This window comes from Ranitomeya imitator, chromosome 5, assembly GCF_032444005.1.
Source record: "Ranitomeya imitator isolate aRanImi1 chromosome 5, aRanImi1.pri, whole genome shotgun sequence".
NCBI lineage: Eukaryota > Metazoa > Chordata > Amphibia > Anura > Dendrobatidae > Ranitomeya > Ranitomeya imitator.
This window is the reverse complement of record NC_091286.1, coordinates 337,406,857-337,425,031: the sequence shown is the minus strand read 5'-3', so window position 1 is coordinate 337,425,031 and position 18,175 is coordinate 337,406,857. Positions and strand designations below refer to the sequence as shown.

The following is an 18,175-nucleotide window of genomic DNA, read 5'->3' as shown; positions in this document are numbered from 1 at the left end:
CTGCATAATTTGCTGTATATACTGTGCGAATCTAACTGGGTACTGGGTAGGATCTGGTGCATTATGTAGAAGAGACATTCCTTCAGCGGGGGACCAAGGGAAGTATTGTCAGGTTTGGTGATATCTAGTTGCCATTGCTCCATCTACACCAGTTTCTCTGAAGGGTTTCGGTACTATCCTAACAGGAGCTAACAATTGATGACCTCTGGGGGCCCCACAGGCAGAACATTCAGTTCTCCAGTCTGGATTCTGCTGGCCACAATTTTTGCACACCCATCCTTCCACCCCATTTAACCCAGGATATAAATTTGGTTTGGTTTGTCCTCCTTCAGAAGGTACAAATGGTTGAACATTCGGATCTAGGTAAGGAGGAGGAACTGAATGAGTCATGGCACAACATTTTCCCGTACCCATACTCCATTTGGAAGTGTCTGGATCATACTTCCAATTCTCCTCTTTAGCTGTTTTTGAGACCTTTATCATACAGTGTATGATTTCTTCCCACCCATTGTCTTTGATAATTCCACCTCGTTCTTTACTCAGTCTTTCCCATTCAGTGCTAAACAGAAGTGCTTCTGAAATTCCCAATTTTTCTCTTACCCTTCTGATCTGCCTTCTGACTGTCTTTCCACATCTTTCCTGTATGATATCTTTTGCTTCTACTTGTCCTAAGACGGATTTTGTCTGTTTATTTCCCATTTTTCTTTTCAATAATAGCTACACTTATCCTAGGTGACGTTTGGACAATCACCTCACTAGAGTGATGTCTCGTTGTCTTCTTTCCTAGGGAGCTAAGATATTGAAGGGCTGATTTGCTCCGTTCTTTCTAATGTGCAGAATAAACTTGATTCCTACAATGCACGCAAACAGGATCAGCAACACCAAACAGATCACCAAACTCTCCGTCTCTGTTATCATACTTGTCCCAGGCTCATGGACTCGTGTCCTGGGCTCATTCTATCAAACTCTTATCCAAAAATGAAGGAACAAGTTTCTCAAAGAGAGTCAAGCATGGGCGGAGGTCTCCCCGAAAGGACGCAACCACATGACCCAGTTAGGCTGACTTCACTAATAAGACTTGTCCTAACAATTTCGGCTTATTGTTCTACGTACTTTTATCCTTCTTTCATAACATGCCACAACCTTCACACTTGTTCACACACTGCCAGGGACAGGACTCATAAATCTATACAATATGGTAACCCGAGTTTTATAGGTATCTACTCACTACTAGACTAACCCAGCGTGACACGGCTCGTAGAGATCTTTCGGATAATACAGGGCAGATAAAAGAGAACTAATAATGTCTCTTACCTGGCCAGGTTTTTCAATTCATTTGCCGTCCATTATCCCAGATCTCCGTTGTCCGTATCCGTAGGTGAATCTCGAGTAGACACTCTCGCCTCGGGTCCCTGTTTCGGGCGCCAAGAAATGTTGAGTCCTCTTCCGTCCCTGGCTTCCTGGATTGAGGAATCCAAGTAAATGACACGCAGCACAAAGGTTGTGTGTTCATAAACAGGGGTAGCCCCGGAGCACATATAATATCATATATGAAAAAAAGAAATACAGAAAGAAAAGCATATGATATATCAAATATTTCCATTTGTATAGAATCAAACACCTTTTATATTTTGGATAATATGTGTAAAAGTGATTAAGTATCAATTGGACCTGATGACAATACTATCTAAAAATGAAACATTAACTCTTTGTTGATTCATTCCATATGGAAAAACAGTACCTCAGTCAATAAGGTGCATGTTCATGTTGCCACCTCTGGGTAGGTGTTGAATTCTCTCTGACTTTAGTATGTGGTCTATTGTTGTGAATGGCTCTAGTTGTCCTCTATAATTGTGAATGGCTCTAGTATGCCCTCTATAATTGTGAATGGCTCTAGTATGCCCTCTATAATTGTGAATGGCTCTAGTATGCCCTCTATACCGTAATTGTGAATGGCTCTAGTATGTCCTCTATTGTGTGAATGGCTCTAGTTGGCCTCTGTTGTTGTGGACAGCTCTAGATGTTCTCTATTATTGTGAAATGCTCTAGTATGTCCTCTATTGTTGTGAAATGCTCTAGTATGTCCTCTATTGTGAAATTCTCTAATATGTATGTCCTCTATTGTGAAATTCTCTAATATGTATGTCCTCTATTGTTGTGAAATGCTCTAGTATGTCCTCTATTGTGAAATCCTCTAATATGTATGTCCTCTATTGTGAAATCCTCTAATATGTATGTCCTCTATTGTTGTGAAATGCTCTAGTATGTCCTCTATTGTTGTGAAATGCTCTAGTATGACCTGAATTGTGAATGACTCTAGTATGCCCTGAATTGTTGTTAAAGGGAACCTGTCACCTGAATTTGGCGGGACAGGTTTGCGGTCATATGGGCGGGGTTTTCGGGTGTTTGATTCACCCTTTCCTTACCCGCTGGCTGCGTGCTGGCCGCAATATTGGGTTGAAGTTCATTCTCTGTCCTCTGTAGTACATGCCTGCGCAAGGCAAGATTGCCTTGCACAGGCGTGTACTACGGAGGACACAGCATGAACTTCAACCCAATATTGCAGCCAGCATGCAGCTAGCGGGTAAGGAAAGGGTGAATCAAACACCCGAAAACCCCGCTCATATGACCGCAAACCTGTCCCGCCAAATTCAGGTGACAGAGTCCCTTTAATATCTCTAGTTGGACTCTATAGTTGACCTGGTAACTCATGAATGGCTGTGTAGATTTAAAGAGGACCTGTGTTCAGCTAAACGCTGCGATCTTCTAATCTCCGATGTATCACAGGTCCCAGCTGAGTGTGGCACATCCATGACAAGTTTGTCCTCTATAGTTTTTCATTGAACTTTAAACCAGCCTGCATTTAAACATAAACAGTCGCTTAACCCAGTGAACTTTCCAAACTGTCTTTTTTTGCTGTCAACTTTATTTTTTCATCAACTATAGCTATATAAGAACTTGTTTTTTTGCAAGACAAATTATAGTCTTAAACAATACTATTCACTTTACCATACGCTGTACTGAAAAATGGGGGAAATTTCAATGTTTTGTGAAATGGTGAAAAGAAACACAGCATACCGCCATTTTTATTTTGTGTTTATGGCACTCAATGTGTAATGGCATGATTCACATGACTCTTCATGTTAGTACGAATATAGTGATACTAAATATTTACTTGTGTGTATGTGAATGTGTGCATATATATATTAATATATAATATATATTATATTTCACTCTAAGCTAGCAATCACTGCTGCTAAAGGCAGGTGCTGGCTGTATATCACAGCTGGCATCCACAGTTTATGGAGCGGACTTACCGTAGCTCCTGTACCCCCCGACACCTACATACATCTCATATTGCGAATGGATTAAAGGCAGTTTGTCACCAAGTTTATACCACGCCATCTAAAGAAGCATAAAGTAAGGGCTGAAACTCAGTTTTGTTTGTTTGTTTCATTTTCTGGGCTTCTTTCTGTTATTTATATAAAAGATTTATTTGCTGCAGATCTGCTAGTCCTTTCAATGCTAATCTCCTGCTATCTAGTCCTCAACATTTAGGAGCTCTGGCTTAGTTTTTTTGCTTGTTTTTTTGTGTGTAATTTTTTCCAAATTATGCAGGCTTTTTTAAATAATGCTTTTTAGAATCTGCTGATTTTAAGTAGTATGTGGTTCATGTGTCAAAAACAAAACCAATGGATGCAACAAACTTTAGTACATGCCTTTTTTTCACATTGAAAACAAAAAAAAAACCTAACATAGCTATGGGAGAAAAATGATATTACATGTCTGCAAAAAAAAAAAAACCCTCTAAGGCTATGTGCACACTTTGCGGATTCGTGTGCGGATTTTTCCGCACCGTTTTTGCAAAATCTGCAGGTAAAACGCACTGCGGATTACCAGCGGATTTCCTGCGTTTTTTGTGCGGATTCCACCTGCGGTTTTACACCTGCGGATTCTTATTAAGGAGCAGGTGTAAACCGCTGCAACTGCAAAATCCGCACAAAGAATTGACATGCTGCGTTTCCGCCCATTTTTTTCCGCCCGTTTTTTTTCCGCAGCATGTGCACATGGTACTGTAAACTCATGGAAAACTGCTGCGAATCTGCAGTGGCCAATCCGCTGCAGATCGGCAGCAAAATCCGCAACATGTGCACATAGCCTGGTAATGCAGTGTGTGTGTTATGCATAACAGTATCTTATTGACCCCTCAAAAACCCTGGTGTTTTTTTTGCTGCAAATGTGTTGTATGAAGTTGGCTAAATAAGCTATTAGTTGTAGTATGATATTATAGGGTGGGAATATATCTGATCTCCTGCTTTGTAGACAGATGTCAGCACTTGTGCACAACAACTGGAAGTGATGGACAGACAGTACGGAGCACAAATGGAACTCCTAAAAGCCACAGTTCAGTCAAAGACTGCCATCCCCACGGCACAGGTCTACGTAAGTACAGAACGCAGAGTTTCTTCCGTTCAGTTTTTCGTTTGCATTGTTTATGAAGGTAGAAGAAGCATTCCTTACATTGACGCATAGTTTCTTCATGGCATGTCCTGACCGAGGCCAGGACTGTGTAGAGTTCAGCGTTGAGCGCAGTTTACACAAGACCGTCTGTACTCTGGAGAACGGCTACATTGTAGATTTCCTGCAGCAGAACATAAGACCACTGACATCCAGTGGAGAGCACAGGTCTGTATGTTCAGTCCTGTTCATTAAAGTTGCTGTAGCTTTTCGTGGTATTCTTTTGGGGTTCAAGAGGCTTTTTGATCATATTCTATTCTTTTGGAGGCAAGGTGATCAAAAAAACATCTATTTCACATTCACTGTTTTTGGTGAAGCATGATATTTTTTTGTACTGGTTGCTATGAATCTAGCAATGCAAATTATTGGTACTTTTTTATTGCATATTTAATTTTTTGCATATAAGGACGTTTTTAATAAAACGAGGGGTTTTGTGGGTTTTATTTTTATACATTTTGTTTTCAACCATTTCTTTATACCTGTTTTGTTAGTTCTATTAGGGACCAGAGCATGTGAGTCTCTGTATCACTCTTTTCATACAGAAATGTTGCACTATATTATGCCGGACAGCCTAATTCCGACCTGCATCATTTTAGGCCAGGTCTCTGGCAGAATCTAATTGGTGTACGAATATGGCAGGCAGACAAGGGACCCACATTAGGCCCCCTGCTGCCATGAAATTCCGTCATCACCAAGCAATATGTGTTACAGCTGTGTCTCTGTCAAACCAAAATTAATGCCGCCTTCCCGTTTCATTGGCATCTCAAGGGTTAAACGTCTGGAATTTGAGTTCTCCTGAATCGTAAGTGTTGGGCTGATTGTCAGCTATATATTGTAGCTGACAAGATCATCTGATGGCACAGGCTTATTTTCTGAGTCAGCGCCATCATCATGATGTAAATGTATATGCGTGTGGCAAAGCCCAACTTCCTATGATGTATATACACATAAGTACCCTTTAAGATAGCTTATTTCTTAGTATAAACTTTCCAATAAACTACATTCTTCTAAAGTAGTGAAAGATCTAACTATCATTTACCGTCTGTGCAATACTTTATACAAAAAACAGTTGCCTTCATTTCTTTCAGCCACTTTTTATTTCATTGTCTAAGCTGTGGAACAGCTTCCAAGATGAAATTGTATTGTTAAGTGTCCTCAGTAATATGACTGCAAATCTGCAACCATTTCTGGAACTTCATGAAGAGCTATTTCCTGCACACATCATCCAACCACTTCTTGGTGATTTACACATTAAATCTGATGAAGAAAGGATTAAAGCGACTGCAGGTAATGTCTGTGCATTGAGGCTGGTGTATTTGCAAATCTAAGGTATGGAGTGCTCTGGTCAGAAGAGATCAAAGGAAAACTTTTTGGGCCAAATGTAAAATGCTATGTGTGGCGGAAAACTAGCATTTGCCTTGAAAGCACCATCCCCACCATCAAGCATGGTGGTGGAAGCATCATACTTTGGGGATGCTTTTCTTTTGCCGGGCTCAGGGAAGCTGGTCAGACTTGATTGAAAGGTAGGTGGAACTAAATGCAGGGCAATCCTGGAGAAAAACCGGTTAGAGGCTGCAAAAGACTTGAGACTCGGGTGTAGATTCAACTTCCAGCAGGACAATGACCCAAAACATACTGCCAGAACTTCAATGGAAGGGTTTAGGTCAAAGCATATTCATGTGTGTTAATGGCTCAAAGTCCAGACTGAAATCCCATTGAGAATCTGTGGCGACACTTGAAAATTGCTGTTCACAGACGCTCCCATCCAATCTCACTGAGCTAGAGCTAGTTTGCAAAGAAGAATGGGCAAAAATGTCAGCCTCTGGATACGCAAAGAAGGTAGAGACATAACCCAAAGACTTATCGCAGTAAATGCAGCAAAAGGTGGTCCAGCTACTCACTGTCACATGGAGGGGCTGAATATAAATAAACGTCACAATTTGCTGCTGTTCTCTCAGCTGTGCAACAAGGGAGGGCCTTGTAGTCCGGAGTTTGGAAAACCCTAATCTATGTTAAAATAAGATGGACTGCCAGCTCAATAAGGTATCAGATTAGAGCTGCCTATTGAAGTATTTGAAGAGGTGAGGAGGAGAGCGAAAAAGAGTGCTAGAGAGGCAGGAAGACGCACACAGGACACTGCAGGGTTCATAAATGTTTATATCATCTCAGTGCTGGATTCACAGCTAATCTGCTTAGTACTGCTGTATTATGTCTTCCATGCTGCAGCTGCTACTTCTGAAGATGTGATACACACAGCATATATTGCCCATGTATTGGTTTACAGTGTGTGGGGCACACCATAGCAACTACTGTCCAGCCACTAGCTCAGAGACAACTGGAAACAAGCTATAGATATCGCTATTGTTACCGATGTGACCAGTAATTTTGCACATAAAACAACCCACTTGAATTAAAGGGAACCTGTCACTTGATTCTTGCTGCCCAAGCTGTGGGCAGCACAAATCAGTCTTGCTGCATGATTGCACCTGGGGATATTTTTCTCTGAAACGCTATGGCGTTTAAAGGTCCTGCCAGGGACTAGACTGGTCTCAACGCCAACTTCAACCAAAGTTTTAAAGTGTATTTTCTATTAAATGCTCTGGTTCATGCTGCCTGGAGTTTGGGCAGCATAGATCAGGTGAAAGGTTCCTTTTAATTCAAATGGATTCCTTGTGTGCAAAATTACAGGTGACATCGCTAACAATAAGTAGCAGGAATTCTGTACTCCGTTTCATTTTTTCAAAGATTAGAAACCTTAACGTGGGACCCTTAAAGAGACCTGATATTTTGCACACTATAAGCACTATTGTACAGCTTATTGGTTTGCAGTAAACCAGTCACATCGTTATGGCAGTGTTCAAAACGTTTTGCAGTTTTGATTACATTTATGAGTTTCTGGCACCAATGGAATTGATACCTTGATGAGCTTTCCCGCTGGAGGCTATATAGCTTGTTTCCAGTTGTCTCTGAGTTAGTGGGTGGAGAGTAGCTGCTATGATACACCCTATACACAGTACACCAAGACATGGGTGATTTCTGGTTTGCCATCTATATGTATCATATCTTCAGACGTAGCAGCAGCATAGAGACCATAATACAGCAGTAGTAAGCAGTGTAGCTGTGAATCCAGCACTGAGATAATAGAAACATTTATGAACCATGCAGTAGTGCTGTGTGTGTGTCTCGGTCACTCTATCAATCTGTTTCTCTCTCCTCTCCTCTTATTATACTCAGCTCTCATCTGACACCTCACTGAGTCCATTTTGTTTTAACGTAAATCGATTTGAGCTGATTTTTTGAGTGAATGATGAGCTGAGGGGGAGGTGGTTAGGAAGGATGACACTTATGAGTGGAAAAACAAGATTTCTCTAACAAGTTTTATTACAAACTTTCTTATATTTACTACTTCTATTGATTTCTAGAAAGTTTGTTGAGACAACAGTGAGGGCATAAAAGCCTCCCACATTTTAGAAGTCATGCACTTCAAGGTCAGGTTCACACGTGCAGTTTGGTGTCATTTTTGCTGTGTCTTAAAGGGGTTGCCTACTACTTGGACAGCTGCTTCTTGAATGCCAAAGTTTCCTGAGTGAAATAAGACAATCTTACACTGCTTTCCCTCACAGCCGATGTTCCATGCAATTTTTTTCTCGCACTATTTTATTTCTGAATGAAATCACAGCATGCTGCCATTTTTTTTTCTCATGCAGACTATAGCTGAGTAAAAAAAATCCACAGATCTGCACTGCCTCATCCAATAGTGTTGGGCCGAGAGCAAAAAGCAATAGTGCAGACTAATCTACACTGTACAACACCCTCAGGGGGAACAGATACCATCAGCTATGGAGGGTTACCATTATTAAAACTTAACCTTTAATGAGGATAGCATAAAACATAAGAACCCAACGAACAAACCCATATATACAAAAAGTGCCCAAAATAACCAGTGCTCAAAATATAAAAGAATGGAACGGTCTCACCATTCAGGACGGACACTTGGATCTTTCTCAGCCAGTGAGGCTTTGATGAGTAACAGTCCAGGGGGAAAAAAAGCAACGGGCTAGGGCACAAATCCGGTCTACCCTGTGAACCCCGTGTAGCTCCTGTCCTTACAAGGACAGGCCCCAAGTGGACCCTGCTATGGACAACCACCAGATGAATGGGTGTAGGTAAATGGATTTCCTCTTCTCCCTACGTGTTTCATCACCAGTGTAGGAGACTCATCAGGGGAGTTTGAACAAATATGTGTGCTACAGAGCACAAAAGTCCAAGCAAAAGACAGAAAAAAAGAAATGAAAAGAGTCCGTATTTCAAAGTGGGTCCCGCAGTAGCTGAGTACCCATCAGCAAGGTATGACTGTCTGTGTTTGCAGTCAAAATGTGTCCTCACTCGCACCCCCACAGAGACACCCTTTTATTATAATGCTGGTCACCGCCCCTCATTTGTTAGTACCCTGTAGTAGGCTAATGTAATCCAGATAGACATATGTCATACTCACTCAGCATGTGTACACAACGTGCAGCAATGTGTACCGGATGTGCGACCGCCATGTTGTGCGCGTCACTTCCACACATGCGCAGGAGAGGTGCGTTCCAAAGCTGGAACGCACAATCGCCATATTGTGGGCGTCACTGAAGGTACGCTACAGCGGCGCCAACTGAATATACGCAACATAGTCGCCAGTGCGCTCCATATCATGGAACACACAGACATCGCCATCTTGTGGGCGTCGCAATTTGACCGTCCCACTGGGGGCGTAGCTGAAAATACACTACAGCGGCGCCAAATAGAATGACATGCGTAGTGTCACTGCGCTAAGATGGTGCGCCCCATCGTGGAACGCAAAAAAGTCGCATAAATATGGGCGTCGCAATAAGAACACTGCAGCGATGCCAAGGCAACCCATACCTGCCAAAAGAGCGTGACCCACACCGTGGAGCGCACCTAAAAAGGAAGGCCTAATCGCCATATTGTTGGTGTCGCTGAATAGTAATACCATGTAAACAAGGATGTGCTCCAAGTCATGGAAAATATAATCGTACTGTGAGCGTAACTAATCATACAACACGACGAGGCCATAGTAATAAAAGCCGCCAGATGACGTGCCGTGGGCACAGTTAGAATACCATGGCACAGCGACTTACAGGGTACACACAGTATAACAATGGGGGGGGGGGAATGTGGTTATTTGTATATAGGGGGGCACTACTTGATAGTCATGCATAGCTAATACCACCAGAGTAAGTGGAGGATGCTATAGTTGCATACCCATAAAAAAAATTTTTGTAAATATGTAGGGCTGCCTAATAGATAGAAACACAGGAATAAGTGAGGAAACAACAAAATTAAATAGAAGTTGGATTCACAAAATGGTGAAGTTACACCCCTTTATATATAGTGCGATACATCCAAATAGGTAAAGCGCTAAATTCAGAGACGCGGAGTGTCACCAATAGAGGGGAAAAGACAGTGGTCAAACCCCTAGGGATCACGGTGGACCTATTATATACTTTGCTTTCTTTGACTGATTGAATAGCTAGCGCTCAGAGAGCAATCCGATTTTTTATTTTTTTTGTATTGGATTGCACTCGTCAGATTTATACGCACGTGTGAGCGAACCATGTGACAAAAGTAACAGATCCTTATTTTTGTGTACGTTCTCTAAACTACCATATTTTTTGGACTATAAGACGCTCCGGACCATAAGACGCACCCCACATTTTCAGAAGAAAAATAGGGAAAAAAATTAACGCGTTAAATGAGGGTCCGTCTTACAGTCCAAATTATTCCGCTTAGCTGGGGGGTAGGGTGTGAGAGGGCGCGCTGGTGGAGCAGGGTCTTAGGAGGTGTTCCGGGGTCTTAGGAGGTGTTCGGTGGTCTGGCTCATCCCAGGCTGGTGCAGCAGGCTCGGTGGTGCGGGAGCTCCGCCATTTTGTGAACGCCCCCCCACACATCCATCCCACGCTGATGGGCGGCAGTTTGGCAGGTGATCGGTGGTGCGGGGGCTCCACTGGCATTTGTGGAAATCCCAGAGCCCCCGCACAACCATCCCGGGCTGGTGCGTGGCACTTTTGCAGATGATCGGTGGTGCGGGGGCACCGCCGGCGTTTTGTGAAAGGCCAGAGCTCCTGCACTTCCATTGCTGTAATGAGTTGATCTTCATGAAAATGGCCACAGGAGGCGGCGCATGCGCAGAATGAGATCTCGGGAGGCTGTATAATACGGTACTTCTTTCTTTTGGATCCACAACTTCCAAATAAAACTTCTTAATAGCCATATGTCACTCATCGACCCGTTGTATGGGCACTTTATCATGTGGTAACCATTTTTGTATGAACAAGATACTCGGATGATTCATCATTTTCTGTCATTTAGGAGAATCTGTAAATCCCGTGGAGTTTCGTAGTCAAGAGTGGTATTTTCCAGAAACCACCGCAAATTATGATCGACTTCCCATTCAATATCATGGATTTTGTGGTTTCACCATTGCTACAAGAGATGGGCTTCTCTTACCAGGTACTTTATATGCTTGACTAGAAGAAACCATGAAATGTATGGCTCTATACACATCATGTTGTGGCATCTGTTCACACCATGCTGGATCCTTTCCAAGACAAACTCTTGGTGCCCAAAGGACCTCGATGAGATGATCGCTGAGGTGTGCTTCATTATGGCAGAATCTGGGATAACGTGACATATGGACCATGGCACTAGGGTTAGATCTTTGGTATTCTTTGATTTCCTGGGTTTGTCCTGCACCTGAAGCCCTATGCCCATATCTAGTTTATACTGTGGTGGTTTATCTTGGTTTTCATGTATTGTTTTGTCGTTTCTTTAATCTTGTGTCAGATGAGTTTTAACCCCATCGCCACCTTGGGATTTTCCGTTTTTTTGCATTTTCGTTTTTTTTTGCTCCCCTTCTTCCCAGAGCCATAACCTTTATTTTCCCGTCAATATGTCCATGTGAGGGCTTGTTTTTTGCGGAACAAGTTGTACTTTTGAACGACACCATTGGTTTTACCATATAGTGTACTGTAAAACGGGAAAAAAAATTTTAAGTGCTGTAAAATTGCAAAAAAAAGTCAATTCCACAATTGTTTTTTGTTTGGCTTTTTTAACCATGTCCACTAAATGCTAAAACTGACCTGCCATTATGCTTCTCAAGGTCAGTACAAGGTCGGAGACACCAAACATGTCTAGGTTCTTTTGTATTTAAGTGGTGAAGAAAAAAAAAACAAAGTTTGTAAAAAAAAATAAAAAATAAAATAAAAATGCCATTTCCCAAGACCCGTAGTTTCTCCATTTTTCTGGTTCTGGGGCTGGGTGAGAGCTTATTTTTTTGCTCGCCAAGCTGACTTTCTTTTTTTATCGATACTATCTGTTTTGGAGTAGATACAATGTTTTGATCTCCTATTATGGCGTTTTATTGCAATGTTGCGGTTACCAAAAAAAATGTAATTTTGGTATTTTGATTTTTTTCTTCTATGCCGTTTACTGATCAGATTAATTCTCGGGCGTTTCTGAATGCGGCAATATCAAATATGTGTATTTTTTATTGTTTTATTTTGAGTAGGGCAAAAGGTAGATGATTTGAACTTTTTATATATTTTTTTTCTTTTTCTGTTTTGAACAGCTGACATGTGCCCCTAACAGCCGTGATCCACCCGCAGCTCTTAACCCGTTAAATACCGCTATCAATCTCTGACAGCGGCATTTCACATAATCACGCCGGAAGTGAGTCACTAATCCCACCCATCGGCACCCTTGTCACATGACCGCGGGTCGCCGATGGGTTGGCATGACAATCTGGGATCTGCAGGAGACCCCAGTGGTTGTCAATGCCAGATTGCTATGAGTGTCACCCAGCGGTCGGCACTCATAGCAAATGAGCATTTCTGCTACACACTGGCGCAGATTATTGCCTGAATGTAGCAGAGCCGATCAAAGTAGTGCAGCTTCTAGTCTCCCATGGAGACTACTGAAGCATGCAAAAAGTAAAAAAAAAAGTTTTTTAAAATTATAAAAAAAATAAATAAAAGTTCAAATCACCCCCCAATTCAAAATAAAACAATTAAAAAAAATACATATATTTAGTATCGCCGCATTCAGAATCTTCCGATCTATCAAGCTATTAAAAGAATCCGATTGGTAAACGGCGTAGGGAAAAAAAAAGTCAATACACCAGAATTACGTTTTTTTGGTCGCCGCAACATTGCATTACAATGCAATAATGGGTGATCAAAAGATCTTATCTGAACCAAAATGGTATCATTAAAAACGTCAGCCAAGCACACACAAAATAAGCCCTCACCCAGCCCCAGATCATGAAAAATTGAGACGCTACGGGTCTTGGAAAAATACGGATTTTTTTTTTTTAAACAAACTTTGGATTATTTTTTTCACCACTTAAATAAAAAACAACCTACACATGTTTGGTGTCTACGAACTTGTAATGACCTGGCGAATCATAATGGCAGGTCAGTTTTAGCATTTGATGAACATGGTAAAAAAAAATCCAAAAAACAGTTGTGGAATTGCACTTTTTTTGCAATTTCATCTCACATTTTTTTTTCCCATTTTCGAGTACACGAAACGGTAAAACCAATGGTGTTGTTCGAAAGTACAACTCATCCCACACAAAAAACTAGCCCTCACGTGGCCATATTGACGGAAAAAAAAAAAAAAAGTTATGGCTCTGGGAAGAAGGGGAGCGAAAAACTGAAAACGGAAATGCAAAAATGAAAAAGGGGTGTGGCGTGAAAGGGTTAATAAAAAAAAATATATATTTTTTTTAATTTTTCACTCCCTTCAGTAGTTTCCTGTAGAGACAGAAACCCCGATTCCTGTGATGTGTCACTTACAGATGTGCATGCTGTCATTTTGATCAAATCAATGCTTTCTCTGCTGCAGATCAACCATTTGTCTGAATACTGAGCTCTGTATAACCACCCACACCAGTGATTCACAGCTTTCTATGATCACTAAACATTGGCAGAAAGCATCCAATCACTGTTACACAGAGCAGGTGGATTACATGGCACTAGACAACCATTTTTTGGTGCATGCACAGCTTAAAAGCTGCACCAAATTTATTAAGAGGCTTGCCCCTTAAATGAACATACATTTAAACATACAGTTTAAAGGGCATCTGTCAGTAGGATCAACCCTCCAAAGCCGTCTATATAGACATGTAGGTCATAGGAAGCTGAATAATGTGATACCTTGATATCTGCGATCCAATGTGTTATGTAATAACCGACAGTCTGCTCTCTGATCTACATGTCTCACACTGGTAAGGCCTCCTTTCATCTAATTTCCCGGTAGATCAGTGTCCGGCCCAAAGTCCTCAACAGCTCATTTACATGTTTCAAAACCGTGGATTTGTCTGTAAGACATCAGATCGCAGATATCACCGTGTTCAGCTTCCTATGACCTACATGTCCATATAGATGGCTTAGGAGCGTTGGTCCTACTGACAGATGCACTTCATAAACTCAGTAATGGAAGAGTTTTGATTTGTACGTATATAAGGATGATAAGCCAATTCATTCTGTTCTGGATCAGGGAACCCAGGCATTGGTATTCTAAAGCACAGAGAAGGATATTACGTTTTCAGCTCCAAGGAGGCCGCCTCCAGGTTCGCTCAGGATCCGGATCACTACATCACTTTAATTGGGGAAAAAGCCAAACAGTGTGCAGAGCTGATCCAGTTATTGGAGCTTCACCAACAGTTCTCAGCCATCACAGCTTATTCCCAGGTATGCAGGTGTCAGAGGTTACGTTTTACTGTGTGACATTAAGATGTTTGAGATGCAGATAAGATGGCCACATGTAGAGAGGGTTTGGCGATACCTGGAGTTTTAATGTTTTGGTCCTCCTGCATCTGCCCTGCTTGTTCTCTCCCAGACAATAGCCAGGTCTGGAAGGAGACTAAACTCCTAGCTATCATTCGATTGCAGGCAGGAGAACATCATTGGTAGTTGAATGGGACCTCACAGATAAAATATGACTTTGCCAAAATTAGAAGTTATTTTATTTCAGTTCTTCAGTACAAAAAGTGAAAGTCATATATTATATAGAGTCATTACACACAGAGTGATCTATTTCAAGTGTTTATTTCTGTTAATGTTGATGATTATGGCTTACTTAGTTTGTAATGACTATCTAATATGAGTTTCACTGTTTGTATTGAAGAACCAAAATAAATTAACTTTTTGATGATATTCTACTGTTATTTAGTGAGAAGCACTGGCATATACCTCTAGAATCCGTCCCATGCTCCAGTTCTGCAAGCCCAACAGTTCAACCTAGACCAGAAGTTCTCTCTACCACCAGCCAATCAGTGGCCTAAAGGTTGGGTCACTCGTGGTCAGGACACCATTCCTGGAGTGGCAGCACTGGAGCCAATTCTAGTTGTAGTTAGTTTGTCTTTTTTTTTCTTTCTTCAGGCTTCACTTTCCCTGTGAAGTCTAAATATACAGCTCTGGCAAAAATTAGGAGACCGCTGCAAAATGTTCAGTTTGTCTGATTTTTCTCTTTATAGGTATGTTTTTAAGTAAAATGTAAATTGTTCATTTATTCTATAAACTTCTGACAACATGTCTCCGAATTTCCAAGCAATACATTTTGTATTTTTTTTTTCTGACAAAAGAAAAATGGTCAAAAGTTAAAAAAACAAGTGCTTTCAGACCTCAAATAATGCAAAGAAAACAAGTTCATAATAATTTAGAAACAACAATACTGATGTTTTATCTCAGGATAGTTCAGAAATCAATATTTTGTGGAATAACCATGATTTTAATCACAGCTTTCATGCGTATTGGATGCTTTCCACCAGTCTTTCACAGTTTCTGGTGCAAAAATGTAAGCAGTTCTTCTTTGTTTGATGGCTTGTGACTATAAATCACCCTCTTGATTACATTCCAGAGGTTTTCAATGGGGTTCAGGTCTGGAGATTGGGCTGCCCATGACAGCGTTTTGATGTGGTGGTCTCTTAATTTTTGCCAGAGCTGTATATATCAGGGAGCCCTTTATATATTGATTTGGCATGACACTGAGGTGATGAAAGGGTTTATCATGGACATCAACATTAGGTATGTACACAGCGGTGTGAATATGCAGCGGGTTTTTCAACTAGATTTTCATAACGGAAAAAATCCCTGCAGTGGAAAATGACCTTCACTGTGGATTTGTCATTGGCCTCGTAAGCTGAGGACTTTCACAGCAGATTTCACCCTCAGATTTCAGTTTCCATAGAGAATGCCTTTCTAGTTGTTACATTCGTCACTAGGAGAAGACTTCAAATAGTTGTCTACTAACCTCGGAGCAGATTTGTGTGTGACTAGTGTCACCAGTGTTCACACTGAGTCTTTATGCTGAGTTTTTTGGAGAGTTTCTGTTTTAAAAACCCAGCAAAACAGACATAGTCCTTGATTTATCAAGACTGGCGTTGTACACGAGTCTTAAATAAGGGGTATGGTGGAATGGGCATTGCCTGATTCATTAAGAGCTGCACCCCACTTAATGAATCAGGTGCATCTTAGCAGTGGGGTTCTCCACCGAGTGCCTGGTCACAAAACTTGCTCCAATCAGGAAGCTAGTCATACATTGGCGGAGCTGGCTGGGACTGGTGTGAAAACGCCAACAGTCGCAAAAATGTCCGATAAAAAATTCCGACTTTGCAAAGTATTTTCTGCCATTTTGATGTATCGACCCCTCCGTGCGAGGAAATACTAAACATTATCTTCCTAACAGGCTCAGGCTGCTGAAAAACTACTGATGAAACCAATCACTAAGTGCAATAGCAGCACCCAAACTGACACACACATCCTGGAAACCAACATTGTGAAGTCCTATGAGTGGAATGAATGGGAACTGCGGAGAAAAGCAATAAAACTGGTATGGACATACTTGTTCTGAGTAGAAATCTGAACAGCAGCAGAATAGAGATCCTTATTTCTGCCTGTATTGACATTTCAGTAATGATTCCCCTTTGGTGGGTAGTAAATTTCCACTGACCTAGGGGGGTAATAATATAATTTTTATGCGTACCAAATGCGGAAGCCCTAAATGTTGTACACAGTCTAAAAGGTAAATTAACTCTCAAAACTTTTCTGAGCAATTTACAATATACCGTATGCACTCAAAAGCATAGTGGACTATCCATATTGGTACAGTGGGCAAAACATATACTGACAAGTACTGTATGCACATATGCCATAAGGAGACTCCTACACTATGGATACATTCGTCCCGATACATCAAGACTGCCGCTCTTTACACCAGTCTTGAGGAGGTGTGCGTGAGTCAGACGTTCCTGCTTCATACAAGGTGTAGACCTGTTCTTGAATCAGAACAAGTTGTGCACATCCAAGTGTGCACCTCGCCACCCTATGGATTTGACAAGCGGCAGTCGCCAAGCCCTCGTCCCGCCAACCACTTTGTAAGAGCTGGGCAAAAATGGTGAGAGAACACCAGAAGTTGCAAAATTTTAGGGCAGCCACCAATTGCGCCAAAATTCTGCGTTTTTTCAAAGCTTTTTACACCAGAATACTGGCGTAAAAGCTTTGATGAATCGAGTCCATTGAGTTGCATATTAATGAGAAATCTATATGCAAGCAGATTAAAGTCTGAATGTGAGAGGAGAGACAGCAGTGAAGGTGAGAGGAAAAAGATGAGATGCATTAAATACCTGTAAGAACATTATAGGGGGAAGATATCGACAGCTTTACGCTCATTTATTTGCTATAAAAAACCTTGTAGAATTTGCGACATGCCATATCTGCACTAAAATTTGTAATTTTTCTCACCTCAAAACTTTTCAAAAATTGCATCACATTAATAAAGTGGCATTTTCTTCGTAATCCATATAATTCCTTGGGATAAAATCTGAAGTCTTAATAACCTCCCGCTATCTAATACATGGCGCACTGTTGTGAGATCGGAGCGATGATTTACATTTTTCAAAGCTTTCACATCCATTCTTTCTCTTCCAGACAAATTTGCGCCAGAAGGTGACTCGTTCCATGCAGACCCATGGCAGCCACATGAGACGGGAGAACTTCAGTCAGGTGTATCTTCCAAAACAAATAGGCACACAGACAAAACGGGACGGCGCCAGCAATGTGCCGAAGCCGCACACCTTCCTGTCAGGGCTACGCGGCTGCGGGTTATCGAAGCCTACAAACATGGTTAAGGTTAATCTAACAAGAGATGTGGAGGAATCCTAAGTTCAGGTGATACCCTAGACATGGACGTTTGTGGTTCTTACTGAAGACTTATTAGCCAGCAGAAAGAAGATGGTTGTGTGATTTACAGAATTGTTCTGTTGCCGTCAGCACCACATATAAAGTGCAGAATAAAGCTGATACCTTCCATATACACGGTCTGGTTTATGCGTAATCGTGTGAACATCAAGAAGAATCCAGATCATCACTGTTATGTGTTTTACGCTATTAAGGCGGAGTTCACACAACCATATAAAAAATCGCCTTCATTTCATCCTTAAAAAAACATGATTTTTTTTTTCTCACTTGTCATCCATTGTATTAAGAATTTTAAAAATTTGCAAGACTTTTTACACCAGTTTTCTGCGTAAAAAAAACCTGCAATGTATCCTTTAAAATCAAATGCTATACAGTAGCTCAGTATGGAATCTGAC

At 41.3% G+C, this 18,175-nt stretch overlaps 1 protein-coding gene across 2 annotated transcripts in view; it reads left to right on the top strand.

Moving 5' to 3' along the window:
* The window catches only part of CFAP206 (cilia and flagella associated protein 206), a 49,029-nt gene extending 31,136 nt beyond the window's left edge, over window positions 1-17,893 (top strand). For both annotated transcript variants that reach the window (XM_069726391.1, XM_069726390.1), the window contains exons 7-12: window positions 4,324-4,443; window positions 5,607-5,805; window positions 10,891-11,031; window positions 14,080-14,273; window positions 16,270-16,413; window positions 17,511-17,893. In XM_069726391.1, the coding sequence (XP_069582492.1) occupies window positions 4,324-4,443; window positions 5,607-5,805; window positions 10,891-11,031; window positions 14,080-14,273; window positions 16,270-16,413; window positions 17,511-17,744 (1,032 nt within the window). In that variant the 3' untranslated portion in view covers window positions 17,745-17,893. The remainder of the gene's footprint in view (window positions 1-4,323; window positions 4,444-5,606; window positions 5,806-10,890; window positions 11,032-14,079; window positions 14,274-16,269; window positions 16,414-17,510) is intronic.
* The last annotated feature ends 282 nt before the right edge of the window (window positions 17,894-18,175 follow it).